This window comes from Fistularia commersonii, chromosome 17 (assembly GCF_037954325.1).
Source record: "Fistularia commersonii isolate RoL2024-O1a breed Wild chromosome 17, RoL_Fcom_v1.0, whole genome shotgun sequence".
Taxonomy (NCBI): Eukaryota; Metazoa; Chordata; class Actinopteri; order Syngnathiformes; family Fistulariidae; genus Fistularia; species Fistularia commersonii.
Window position 1 is genome coordinate 17,699,555 of NC_141300.1, and position 13,742 is coordinate 17,713,296.

The 13,742-nt window shown below is 56.0% G+C and overlaps 1 protein-coding gene across 2 annotated transcripts in view; it reads left to right on the plus strand.

The window, feature by feature from the left end:
- The window catches only part of otud7a (OTU deubiquitinase 7A), a 41,457-nt gene extending 29,991 nt beyond the window's left edge, over window positions 1-11,466 (plus strand). Inside the window, exons 9-14 of one of the 2 annotated variants that reach the window (XM_086163163.1) lie at window positions 917-1,044; window positions 1,127-1,276; window positions 6,603-6,717; window positions 7,792-7,876; window positions 8,265-8,469; window positions 8,569-11,466. In XM_086163163.1, coding sequence (XP_086019289.1) covers window positions 917-1,044; window positions 1,127-1,276; window positions 6,603-6,717; window positions 7,792-7,876; window positions 8,265-8,469; window positions 8,569-9,884 — 1,999 coding nt within the window. In that variant the 3' untranslated portion in view covers window positions 9,885-11,466. Of the gene's footprint in view, window positions 1-916; window positions 1,045-1,126; window positions 1,277-6,602; window positions 6,718-7,791; window positions 7,877-8,264 lie in introns of both variants that reach the window. The other variant, XM_086163162.1, reaches the window with a different exon arrangement.
- Window positions 11,467-13,742: the final 2,276 nt, after the last annotated feature.

Consider the following 13,742-nt stretch of genomic DNA (forward strand, 5'->3'; position numbering starts at 1 on the left):
CCCCGAACTGACCTCCTCCACGGAAGCGCCCGTGATCTATCACGCCATCTACTGGCCGCCGGGGTGTAGCTCAACCTCCTGGCTGCGGAACCCGTTTTTGTGTGTGTCTGTATGTGTGTGTGTGTGTGTGTGTGTCCATCCGCAGCAGGTAATTCGATTCTCGCACCCCGTCGTTGCATAAACAACTGTGAACGCGGGTTCATCCGGGGCTGCGGAGGCTGATCGGAAAATAAAAAAGAAGTGTAGTTTCCTCCCACGGGCGGAGGTCTCGCACGATTCGCGTCCGGTTTCCATTCGCGCTGAAACCGTCGAGCGCTCGCACGCACGCTCGTCAACTGGGAGGGGAAACAAAAAGTGAACGCGTGGCCGCGTGGATTGTTTCCATTTACTGTAATGAATGTCACAAACGCTTGGTTTCGGGGCGTGCGCGCCTGCAGAAGCTGCGACAGTTGATGCGAACTTCAGACTCGATCCCTCTAATGCAGCGGACACCGTGTCCTACCGTCAGGCTCCCGCCTGTGCGGGGAAGCCCCTTTCCTCACTTTGGACGAGCCGGCGTCCCAGCAGAAGCTCTCCGGCGGCAATAACAATCCCCATTAAAGTGCAGGATTTCCCCACCGCTTCTTCCCCCGGTTCCACCGATGCGGTGATTCAGGTGGCGTCGGCGTGGAGGCGATTCTCCCGATCGGCCGAGCGGGACTCGCATATGAAGAGGTTCTTTATCGGCGTGAATTTGGCCGCGTGGCCGTTTATGTGACCGACAGCTTAATCGGTCGCAAGGCCTCTCCAGGATGAACAGACGGATCCCTTTCAAGGTCACCTGAGGACGCGTGAAGCCACGCTGGAAAATGCGTTTTCGTCCCAGTGGGGAAATTTCAGGAGGTCCCGTGACCGGGGTGTGTTTTCCTCCGGGCAGGGTGGATAACTCGGAGGACCCGGTCTACGAGAGCCTGGAGGAGTTCCACGTGTTCGTGCTGGCCCACGTGCTGCGCAGGCCGATCGTGGTGGTGGCCGACACCATGCTCAGAGACTCCGGAGGAGAAGGTACGCCGCTCCATCTTCTCCGCACAATAACCGGAGGACCGGCGCCGAAACGTAACCCCCCCCCCGTCCACCTGACTTCCAGCGTTCGCCCCCATCCCGTTCGGGGGTCTCTACCTGCCCCTGGAGGTGCCTCCGACCCGCTGCCACTGCTCCCCGCTGGTCCTGGCCTACGACCAGGCTCACTTCTCGGCGCTGGTGTCCATGGAGCAGAGGGACCAGCAGCGAGAGCAAGGTAGGCCGGCCCGGGTCCAGGGTCGGGATGCTAAACTAACGCGCGACGGTCGGGCCGCCTTTGCGTTTGCCTCCGTAGGGAGATTGCAGAGAGATTGCAAACGGTCTGCCTGTCCCGCTCGGGGTGAATAATGTATGAAACGGCAGTTGAACTACCTGTGATCCATTATTAAAAACCCCACGGTGGGCAGCGGGAGCGAGGGAGTGGCCGACGCAGAGAAGCCGGACCGTGGGCTCCCACCTTTCCAAACCCTAAAACAATATATATTCTGAACTTCCTGCACGCTTCCCTCTTTATCTGAAATCACTGCCGCTTTGTATTCTGATGGTGCTACTCAACGGCAAAATTGCATTATCTGTTTAATTTAATTTTTCTTTTGCCACTTCAGATGGCGGCGTCCTCGCCGCTCGCTCCCGAGGTCGGTGCAATCCTCGCATAGGAGTCCCTTTCATTGACAAATAGCGGGTCTCCTTGACAACCGGTCACGGCGCTCCCCGCTATCGGTGGAACTGGCTTGTCATTTGTGTGGCGGCCAGATCTGCCTTTTTCCATCTCAACTGTCTAAACCCCCCCCCCCCCCTTCCATCCCCCCCCCCCCCCCCCCCCCCCCCCCCAACGTTCCCGCTTTCCTCAGTTTGTTAGCTCCTATTCTCAGCCTATAAACACCAAAGCAGTAATTAAAGTCTGGGTCCGGCCGCTGCAGTCGCGCAGACAGACATGATTACAAGGCCGCCATCCCGGCCCCGAGGCCGTTCCCTTTAATACCAGCAGCAGATCAAATGCAGCCGATCCTCGGCCCTCCTCTTCCCGCCGCCACCGCTCAGCACTCCGGCTCTTTTCATTTGGCAGTTTCTTTCAGTGGCAGCAGTGACACATTTATTGTCCACTAGATGGAGCTTTTGTCCACAGAACCCTCTAGAGCGGCATCACGCCGCATGACTGCCTACATGTATAAAAATGTATATTTCATTTTTTTCCCACTTGAATCCGCGATGTCGTGAAAACACCTGCCCTTTTAGCTCGGTGCATTTCCATCCCGTGACAAAACCCGCCGGCGACGGAGCCCCTTTGCTAACGGCTTCCTTTTGTTATGGGAGTGTTTCTGCGCGACACCCTTCCAGTGTGGGATTCCTATTTCCACGCCTGGATTTCATGAAGCGGCACAAACTGTCTCATATCTCTGAAAAGATGCCAGACAGAAAAGGTCAGATGGTTTGGCTTCCACCGCCAATTAGGGCAGCGAGGCGGCGTCCGGCCCCTCGGCTCACCGCATCGCCACATATGGGCAGGGTCCCGGGGCCGGCGGGGCCGGCGGGGCCGCGGGGGCCGGCCTCCCCTCCGCACAGTCGGGCCACTGTGCCGACATCTCAGGTGGAGGGCCGCCTCCTCCCTCCATCCAACCCCCGATGGCAAAGTGCATGTGTGTGTGTGAGTGTGTGTGTTCAGGTGCCAGGGGCTTGGTTAGAATACTGGCTCTTTCTTCAGCCCTCTGTATGGAGGATTAAAAGCCGGTCCCTCCCAGTAACCTGATTCCCGGCCGCTCTGACACATGGCGCTCCCTCCCTCTGCGGGTCCGTGTTGACCTGAACTGTGGAAAGATGGCAGGGAGGGGTGACCGGAGTTTGTGATTTCTGTCAAGGATCGGGACCGTCTTCTTTCTTTTCCGCTCGTCCCGCCGGGGACGGGGAGGATGTCGGCTGAATCGCTTTTCCTGCCCGGACTCGTGTTTTTCCCCTTTTTTATTTCTTTCCCAGAAAGCGCCCAGAGCTCACCTGTCAGCTGATGATGCCACCTCAGAAATCACCGCCAGCCGCGTCTTTTTATCAGCTTGTTTGTGCTCCCGTGTTTTTTTTTTTTTTTTTTTAACAACGCGCGAGTGGAACTTGCCCTCTGGAAAATTCGGGAGCTATTTCGAGCCTCGCTCCAAAAACCTTAAAACGCTTACAGGTTTTCCTTGGCAGCCGGTCGTCAGCCCTCTAGCACCTATTTCAATGCAGTAAATGGCCGTCTTTTACACAAAGACCACCTACCTGACGCTGCGGTGTAAATCCAGCGCCGGCCAGATTTCCCCTCCAATCCATTAAAGACGTCCAACGCGTCCTTCTCCGGGCCGGCGGCGTAATTGAACCAATATGGCAATCAAAATTAAAACATTATTTGTTGTGGTTTTATGTGTTGCTTCAAATGTGACCCTCCGGTAATTACCGCCGCGGTTCCGCTGTTAAAATCTGCGGCGAGAAGCTTCGACTTGTTTACATGCGTGGCTGCTGTGTTTTCTGGCGAATTGGGCCCTTTAAATGTGCAGCTGTGCAGTGACCAAAGTCAGGAATTCAATTTTGCGCATTTTCCAGACAGTACAAATTGTTCTTGAAAGGCGAACACAGACGAAACCTTGGCTCGGTGTCACCGTCGTGAAGGAAAAGCTTGTAAGGGGCGACTTTGTCCCCGGACGGGAGCGACGAGGGCAGGACGAGCGCCGGCACACCTGAGGCCGGCGACACCCGAGTCCCCCCTCGCCTGCTGCTCCGGGTTCGACTCAAAGGGCGAGGCGAGGCGAGGCGAGGCGGGTGGGCGGCCGTCCCGCTGAACACGCAGCTCGCATTCCAGCGAGGGCCATGATGTCATGCCTGCATAAGCTCTGGGAGTCGGTCATTCGAGGACTGCGGAGCGAGGCTGCCAACGGGGATAGTAAATACATTACAGCACACTTCAGCCCCCCGGAGCCGGCTTGGCAGCGCCCGCTCGCCGGGTCTGGACGCCGTCCAAGGGGGAACAACGGCACGCACACATCGCGCTTTGGAACGGGCGAGGAGAGGCGGACAGCTGCCCGCCAGGAGTCGGGACGCCACCTCCAGAAAGAAAAAAAAAAAAACAAAACCCTCCCCTGCCTCCTGCGTGACCTCGGAGGGAAGCGGCTCGCCCGTCTTCTGTCTGCGCGTCCCGCCGCTTTTGCGTCGTCGCCTGAATTTTTATGGGCAAACAGGAAATGGCTCTCAGGAAGCTCATCTCCGTTTCAGCGCCGCCATGTCACCGCTGGCATTGGCGCCGGACCCGCGGGCGTTAGTCACGCCTCTTTCAGACAGATAGCGTACATGAACGGTGATCCTGCCACCGTGCGAAAGCTTCCCCGTAACTCCGGATAGATCATTCTAAGCCTCCGTTTTTTTTCTTGTGTTTGTCAGTTTGCCGGTCAGCTCGGTCGGGCCGCATTCGAACCAGCGAGCGCGTATCGCTGCAAAAAATGTGCTTTCGCTTCTCCGACGGTTCCGTGTCGAGCCCGAAAAGCACGGTCACCGTGCCTGCGCTCTGGTGTTCAGACTGTAAACATCCACAGGAGGGACCTGAACCGGGACGGGTGTCCTCGCGTCCGCCACGCCCTTTGGCAGCGGAAGAAGTCATTATTTTCCGCGTCCCGTGAAGGTCGAAAACCTCTTCCTGTGTGTGTGAGCGGCCGAACACATCGGCGGAGGAGGAACGGAGTCGCCGCCGTGATGGCGATAGTGGTTACCGAGCCCGGTGGGCGCCGACGCCCGGCCCGCTCGCAGACCCGCTCCGGTCACTCAAACTAGTGGCAGCCCGGCCTCAGCGAGGGGCGGGAACACCACAACGCAACACCGTCACAATACTTTTCTCATGACAACTTGTTTAGCACATAACATGACTTATTGCCAGTATTCTGTCACAAATTATAAACTAGAAATTATAACACCTCCTCCTCCCCTCCTAGGACACTTCAGGCAGCTTGTATTTATCTCATAAAATAAAGACCTCGCTTTGTTTTTGCCAGCTACTTTCATTTGTGCTGATTTAATTGGAAAAATAATGTCATAAATGTTGCATCCAAGTGTCAAATGCTGAAGCTAATTATGGTCCGAGTGTGTGTGTGTGTGTGTGTGTGTGTGCGTGTGTGTGGTACGCTGGTTAATGGTTGGACATAAGCAGGTGAGGTCTGCTGAGAGTGTGAGATATGTGAGGAAGGAAGTGAAGATTTTATCCTTCAAGTTAAAGAGGAAGCAGGACCAACATAAAGCCTCAGGGCGGCTTCAGATCTGCAGCCGAGCGAAGCCGAAGATCCGTTCTGACCCGGATTGCCTAAAATCCGAGCGGTCATCAGGACCGGACCGCGGCGGAAGGAACTCCGATGAATGGCCGTTTGTTCCGAAGCATCCTCCGGGAGCGCGTGCGTCACCGTGGCGCCGTCACATGACCTATCCGAGCATCCGAGTTCAGACGGAGTCCGGACCTCCACGGCAGCGGTCCTCACCGGCCTGGCTCAGCAGGGAAACACTCCCCGCTCCACATCTCCATCCGAGCCGGCGTCCTCTGGACATGACGGACTAACGAGTGTGCGGAGGCGCCGCCTCCAAACACGCTGGACTGGAAGCATCTGCTGCCAAACCCCTCGGAGACAGATAGCCTCAGTGCTCCTCCAGAGGTCTAATGGAGACCAGGCCTTCACAGCACCAGGCAGATGGTCACAATGCATCGTCCGACATGTGCGTTCTATCTCTATATCCATATATCTATGTATTATCTCCGGCATGTATGAGGCAGAGCTCATCTCAGATGATACCTGGGGACTTTAGCGCAGAACGTCTGGGCTTCAGACAAATTCCCGATGTTCTTGGACTGAAAAAAACAAGAATTAACCAAACAGTTTGTCCTAAACTGCTGTCAGTGTTTACAAACCGACCTCCCGGTTAAACTTTGACCGAACATTCTCTGGAACGGATCTGGTCATCCGTGCATCTGTTTCCAAAATATCAACGATTACCCCGGGGCGTCATGACGATGGCGCTCGGCCCGAGGGCTTCCTCGCCGTCTAGATGTTTGACTCTCTCCTTTTGTTTTCAAGTGTTTCGAGGACTCCTCGTTCTTGTTCTTTCCTTGGAAAGGCCGGGCGTCGATGCCGCTCGTCCGCGGCCCCTCGATCACAACAAGTCGTTAGCGAGTTGCAACGAACCGGATTATTTTAGGGAAGCGGCGGCTCGCGTGACCGCGTACGATATGAGAGGACGTGCGTTCAGGAGTCAAAGCTTCCTTCGGCCGCCGCCGCGAGTCAGAGTGACTGGCGCTCGTCGGTCGCGGTCACTTCACGGTCCGAGAAGCCAATGACAGAAAGATGACACCGGCTGTGCGGCGGGCGTCACGGTGACGGGCGCATGTGGTGATCAGTGTGACATAACCCCGTGTCATTATACAGTCACTGCCGCCGCGACCCGGCGGCGGCCTGGCGGCCTGGCGGGAGCGCGTGGCACGCGGCGCAGCTCCCGGCGGTTTAGAAAACCAGTCTAAACTAACCTTCCGCCGATCTCATCCCTTCCAGCTGTCATCCCTCTGACCGACTCAGAGCACAAGCTGCTGGCGCTCCACTTCGCCGTGGACCCTGGCAGGGACTGGGAGTGGGGGAGGGACGACAACGATAACACCAAGCTGGCCAAGTAAGTCCCGTTCGGCGGCGAGTCCGCGTCGATCGCCAGGGAGCGCGGCGGCGCCGCGTTCCGGAGAAGGCGAGGTTAGACCGGAGGCCGGCGATGGGCTCCGGCGTCCCGTCGCTTCAAAGAGCGAGCAAATTGTGAATCCCGTCAGTCATCCGCGGGGTTTCCCATGAGCGGCCCCGCCGAAGCAGCAACACGGCGAGTTTATGTAAGGGTTTCTGTTTCACATTCCTGCCAGTCAGGGGGGGTTTAGCTTATCCTTGAACAAGCGGCGGCGTGAACAATGCAAATACACACAGAAAAGATGCTCAGTCGGCGTCTCTCCGCGCCGCCTTGTTTTTTACACTCCGTCCGTCGCACGCAAAGCTCGCGCAGGGGGTCTGTGTTGCGTTCGCGCTGTAAGTGGAAGCCTCCCGAGTGTGTGTGTGTGTGTGTGTGAGTGTGTCGTGGCATGCAGAAAATAATACTGCGGTGAATGTTGTGATCGCTTTTGACATTTTTTAAGCATGGAAATTACTCATCGTGCAGATGAATTTGTCATTTTGCATGCTAGCAATTTTTTTTCTACTTGGTGTCGCCTCTGTCTTTCTGAACGCCGAGGTTTTGAGGTTTGCCGCTCCGGCAAAGGTTGGCTGAAAGAATGCGTCTGTTTATCGCATCCGTTTCTATACGTTTGTACAGAACAAATACAGTAAAACCTTGACTTGCGAGTTCAATTCATCATGTTACCAAGCTCCTAACTCAATATGCTGGTATATCAAATTCAGTTTTCCCATTAAAATGAATTGAAATGCGATGAATCTGTTCCCGCAGCCCCCAGGTTTTGTCACGTTTTAAATAAGAAAATATGCTTTATAAGTAACAAAGCCGTCAATAAAGATAATAACTCTGGAAGAGAACGTATTAATAAAAGAGCACATAATGTAACGGGTTCCAAACTCGGTTCTCGGCTCGTCGCGCAAAGCGAGCGGCGTTCGCATCTCGGGAGGCCCGTAAGTCGACGCAGTGGTAAGTCAAGGTTCTGCTGTCAGAAGATTTGGCGGCGGCGTTTTTAACCCTGGTCATCTTCTCCCGCAGTCTCATCCTGTCTCTGGAGGCCAAACTCAACCTGTTGCACAACTACATGAATGTAACGTGGATCCGTATTCCATCCGAAACAAGGGTACGCCTCTTTTTCTTCCTCCTTCCTCCTCCTCTCCGTGCACATGTGCGCCCGGTCGGTCACAGTTAATTTAGCTCTTAAGAGACTTTACTCTCCAGATGTGCCCGAAACCACACGCAGTTCAATCAGTCACTTTTATTTGCTGTCGGTCTGCAGTTCATCTCAGACATTCCAGCGTGTGGCGATAGCGAATCGGGTTCTGGAGAGGCCGGGCCATGCCGCGCGCCGGACGTACTTCGGGGGTCTTTTAAAGCCCGTCGCCCGAACGATTCGCAAATATCCCAACGCGCGGTCGCTTTTGTTTTGTTTTGTTTTTTTTGTCGCCGCCCGTTTGGTTTTGTTTTTTTTGGCTACGGTTCTTTACGATGGTGCGTTTGTCTGCTCCCAGGCTCCCCTGGCTCAGCCCGAGTCGCCCACGGCGTCGGCGGGCGAGGACGTCCAGTCCCTGGCCGAGTCCATGGACTCCGACCGCGAGTCCGTCGGCAGCAACTCCAACGTCAACACCAACGGCAAGCCGGCCAAGGAGAAGGACAAGGACAAGCAGCGCAAAGACAAAGACAAGAGCCGGGCCGATTCTGTAGCCAACAAACTAGGTAGCTTCAGCAAAACACTGGGGATCAAGCTAAAGAAGAACATGGGGGGTCTGGGCGGGCTGGTGCACGGCAAAATGAACAAATCCAACTCTGGCTCAGGTCGCGGTGGGGAGAACGGAGGGGAGAAGGCGAAGAAGAAGGACTCTAAGACGACCAAGGGAGGCAAGGACGAGTCGGGACAGTCGGCCAGCTCCACCTCCTCGGAGAAGGCCACGAGCCCTTCCCCGACGGATAGGGACAGGCCCTCTAGCTCCTCGCCCACCGAGAGGCAGGACGGCGGCGGGAGGGGCTCGGGGGACAAGAGCCTGGAGAACTGGAAGTACAGCACGGACGTGAAGCTCAGCCTCAACATCCTGCGCGCCGCCATGCAGGGCGAGCGCAAGTTCATCTTCGCCGGCCTCCTCCTCACCAGTCACAGGCACCAGTTCCACGAGGAGATGATCAGCTACTACCTGACCAACGCCCAGGAGCGCTTCAGCCAGGAGCAGGAGCAGAAGCGGAAGGAGGCGGAGAAGAAGCCGGCCGCCGGCGAGCCGAAGAAGCCCGAGCACGAGAGCGTCTTCCAGAGGGAGAGATCGGACAGTTCTCCTCCGGAGAGCTGCTCTCCCGTCCTGCCCCACCACGCCCACGCCCACGCCCACGCCCACGCCCACGCCCACGCCTACAACCACAACGCGCAGCCGCCGCCGCAGCCGCCACCGCCGTCGGCGCTCAAGACGCAGGGCCGGAGCAGCCCGGCCCCCGCCGCCGCGGCCGCCGCCGCCCCTCCGGCCCCTTTCCCCGTCCCTCCCCTCACCCCGCCGCCCGCCTCCCACCTCGACCCCCGGCCGGCCCCGGCGCCTTACTCCTCCCCCAGTTTTGGTGCTAAGAGACTCGGGCCGGTCCCTGTGTCCGCCCACTACAGCCATACTCCGCCCATCCAGCGGCACAGCGTGATCCACTTACAAGATGTCAACACGCAATCCTCCATCTTCCAGGACGACCCCTACAAGCCGGTGGTGGGGACCCTAAAGACGTGCGCCACCTACCCCCAGCAGAACCGCACGCTCTCGTCCCAGAGTTACAGCCCCGCCCGCCTGTCGGGCGTCCGCACCGTCAACGCCCTGGAAACGCTGTCGTACAACATGCCCGGCGAACACAAGTCCCACACCTACACCAACGGATTCGACGCGGGAGACATTCAAGACTGCCTGGAGTTCGCGGACGAGGACAACTCGTCCCACACCTGGCTCAACCAGGAGAAAACCAAAGGGCGGAGCTCTGGAAGCCCTTTGTACTGCTTTCAGCAGCGCCGCTGCAAGAGGGAGAACTGCTCCTTCTACGGGAGGCCGGAGACGGACAACTACTGCTCCTACTGCTACAGGGAGGAGCTGAAGCGCAGGGAGAGGGAGAGCAAAGTGCAGAGGCCCGCGTAGCCGCCGCCGTCGCCGCCGCCGCCGCCGCCGCCTCAGCACGCCCGCCAAAAGCAAAGTCCGCAGGAGGCCGAGGGAACGACACCATCTGCACTCCGCGTTGGGAACACCACCGAGGCAAACATGTTCTTATTTGGTTGGAGAAACGCTCTGGCGCCGCCCTCAACCCTTCCCTCGTCGGCGCCCGGACCGCCGCTCTCCGACGAGGGAAGCGGAACTCGGAACAGTGAGCAACTTTGGCCAGATCCTGTCGTCTTTTCTCTCCCTTTTTCTTTCAATTTTCTTTATTTCACTTCTTTCCCGTCACGTTCGTTTTCGTCTTTTACTTGTTTTAGAGTAAAAGCCATCCCTCCGTGACGTGCGACGCAAAGAGGAATTAAAAAAAAAGCGATTTATTTTTCAAAAGGCGCAGTCGATGCGAATCTCACCTCGAAGGAACTTTTTTTTTTTTTTTAGCTCTTTTAATCAGTTTTGAATGCAATACCTCCGCTTGGATCATCGGAAATCTCCGTGGAAACACATTTCTAGTTTGTTTTGCAATCAGAAGAAACCGAACGGGAGATTATTATTATTATTGTTATTATGATTATTAGCCTCGAAAGCAATAAATTGGGGAATTTTCGCTACACTCACTCCCGATTTTGTCTATGCACCAATAATATAGTTACTGTAGGTTAACTGTGTCTTGTAAAATTGTAAAGGGTTGTCATGGTGTGCTTTCGGAAGCAAAATTTGAACTACGGGAATAAAAAAATAATAATAACAACACAATCGTGTGCGCATAATAGATCTCAATGTCAGATTAGGACGATGTAAATCTATCCCATTTGTCAAGTGTATCTGTTCTTAACAACGGCGGGCCAGAATTAGACTTGAAAAAAGTGTGTGAGATTTCATTCAACCCCTTTTATTTTATTTTATTTTGGATAAAAAAGGCTCCAAATCAAATTCCCGACGTCTCGAGAGAAATTTTTTTGGGGCGCCAAACGACGACGAGCCGCTCCTCGGCCGCGCGGCGTTTTGCGCCGTGTCTCTCCGGCTTTTTTCGACGACAGACGAGTGTGTGTGTGTGTGTGTGTGAGAGACTGTCCCGTGTTTAGAGGCCGTTTTCTTTTTCCTTTTCTTAAAGAAGCACCTGCTGCTAGGAGCACCTCCAGCCTTTGTGATCATCAGTGCTTTAACCAATCCGTGTATTTAGTTTGTTTGTTTGTTTGTTTGTTTGCTCTCTGCTCCCGGCCTCCCTGTGCTCTCTGCTCATTCAAACTATAAAAAAAAGACGCGGTGTTTGTGTTGCGGTTCGTTCTGGTGATGCTGTTCTGGATAATGTGCCACGCCGTCCTTAACTAAGTGTGTCCTGGCCAAGGATGTCCACTGCGGTTGGGCTTCTGTCCCCGTCCTCCCGTGCACACTGCAGTGTCGCTCCTCTTCGTCTCTATGTGTGACCAGTTCATGGACTCTCCACCATGTTAGGACTGTAAGATATGATTTTGTATTCCTTTAAAACTTTTACACTACTTTAAATTATTAATTTGCACATTAGGTACAGATGTAAATATGAGAGAAAAAAATAGTTTATTGTTACAAACATTACGCGTCTGTGTGGTTTTTTTGGGGGGCCGTTTTTCTTTCAGGTGGCCTCTTTCACCACGAAGACGGGTCGAGACGCTTTTGAGACGAAGGTCTCCTCACGTCGGACGGGTCGTCTCTCCGTTCCTTCGAATTTTTTTTTTCATTTCTGGGCGCGGGAGCAGCAGGCCGAGCCGGCGGCTCCGCGGGCGGCGGCCTGTTCCGCGCGGGATGAATCGCATACCGCCGCCCGGCCGAGGGTGCCGTCTCGTGACCGGGCTGTCGGAGACGGAGACGCGAGCTCCTCGCCTTTCCCCCGACTGCTGCCTCGGGGGCGGAGGGGGGCGGAGGGGAATGAATTACAGCCCCGCGTGATATTCAAACGATGTCGCTCGCCGGCACGCGGGGGCTCTCGGTCGCGGCCCGCTCAAGAGCTCCTCCGCACCGAGCGTATTGTCTTCTTTCTGGGATCTTCTCTTCTCAGAATTTCCTTCTTCCAAGCGCTGAGGCCCTTCCTTTGCTCGTCAAAGGGGGGGAAGGAGCTCCGTCAGGCCTCTCCTTCTGAGACCTCTGCGGACAAACACCTCTCGGCCCAAGAACCGTCCGCACCGGTAACTATCGGATACCTTCGCTGTAGTTTCCCGCCTGCAGGGCCGCTGTTGCTTGACGCCTCTGCGGCGCCCCCTCGCCCAGCCCCTCGCCCAGCCCCTCGCCCAGCCCCTCGCCCAGCCCCCGCCTGACCTGCCACAGCTTAGCCTTGTTGTCAACCTGCGACGGCTGAGCTCAACCCAGCTGCTCCACGGGATGCAAGCCCTGTGCTGCACTCAGGAGTGTGTGTGTGTGTGTGTGTGTGTGTGTGTGTGTGTGTGTGTGTGTGTGTGTGTGTGTGTGTGTGTCATAGCGGCCCCTCAGAAGCCTTCACCCCAGGGTGGTGGACGAGCGTCCTCCTCCCTCCCCCGCCGCTTCTCCCTGCGCTGACCGCATCCCCGCCTGTGTGGATTAGTCTCCCAGAGTCAGCCTACCCACTCTCCTCACCGCGGCAACCAGAGCCCGCTGAGCCTCCCACTCGCATTTTTCCAGCGCGTCTCCTTGACAGCGCCGCCGCTGAAGTATCTCACAGTTCTGGTTTCGAGCCACATTGCAGGGAACTCGAGGAGCGGTTTTCACCTGAGGGGACCGACGGCTCCACCGAAGAAGGTGTGACTGAAGACGAAAATCAGTCAGATCTTGAAAAAATAAACCAAGCCGCCCTCCACATCCTGTGTGCAGGGTGACACCGGGGGGGAAGTGAGTGTTCTGCTGCAGCTCAACACACTGCTTCGCTCTTCATCTGCAGCGTAACCCACTACAGAGGAGGAAATGTGTCATCGTGAGAATAAACGTGATTGAGAGACAGCACGAACCCAGAGAGGTGTGTGTGTGTGTGTGTGTGTGTGTGTGTGTGCGTGTGTGTGTGCGCGCCTCTCGCATGCAGCCCACACTACTTCAGATCTTCCTCTTCTTTTTTTAGGGCACCGTGCTCTGTGAATGTGCACCGTGAGTTTGTGCTCCTGCACCGCCGTGCACGCCAAGAAAAAGGTGCAGGGTCTGTATCTCCGGCTCCACGCCGACACTCAAGGCTCCCGATAATGATCGGCTCATTTCTCCGGTAAGCGCGCTGTCGGTTCGCGGCTCCGACCCGCCCGGGTTCCTCTTCAAATATTTGGACTCCGCCGCTCACCGCGCGTGGCGTGACCGGCCGCGGGCGCCGAGGCCAAAGCGCTGCGCGGGCGGCGATTTCTCTGCAAATGTGGACCAGATCCCGTTCTCCGCAGGAAGGCGCGAGGTTGCGGGAAGGTCGCTTTGTCCGCGGAGGAAACTTCTCACAATAAATTGGTCAGTCGGGCCTGAAATACAACAAGGAAGGAAGGAGTCTCCAGCGCCAGGTGCCCCACCCTTTGTACCCCTGCAGTTACTGTAAATATTTGCATGGGTGACACGCGGGAACAAGGTGTACTTCCTGTTGCAGCAACAAGGTCCCTGTTGGATTCCCGCAGGAGAGCCTTTCTGCACGGAGTCCCCGTTTCTGCACGGGGTTCCTCCGGCAGGCCAAACACACACAGGAGGTTGAGTGGAGAGGACCAACGGTTGCACGTCTCTATATTTAATGTGAGTGTGAGTGAGTGGATGGTGATATTGAGAGGGTGGGATAAGCGGCATCGCTAATGAATAAGTGAGCGAATGAGAGACGCGTTCGGAGAGTTACGTAAAAAAGGCCCAGAGGCACCTCCCGGATTTAAATGTTTTAAAGATTTC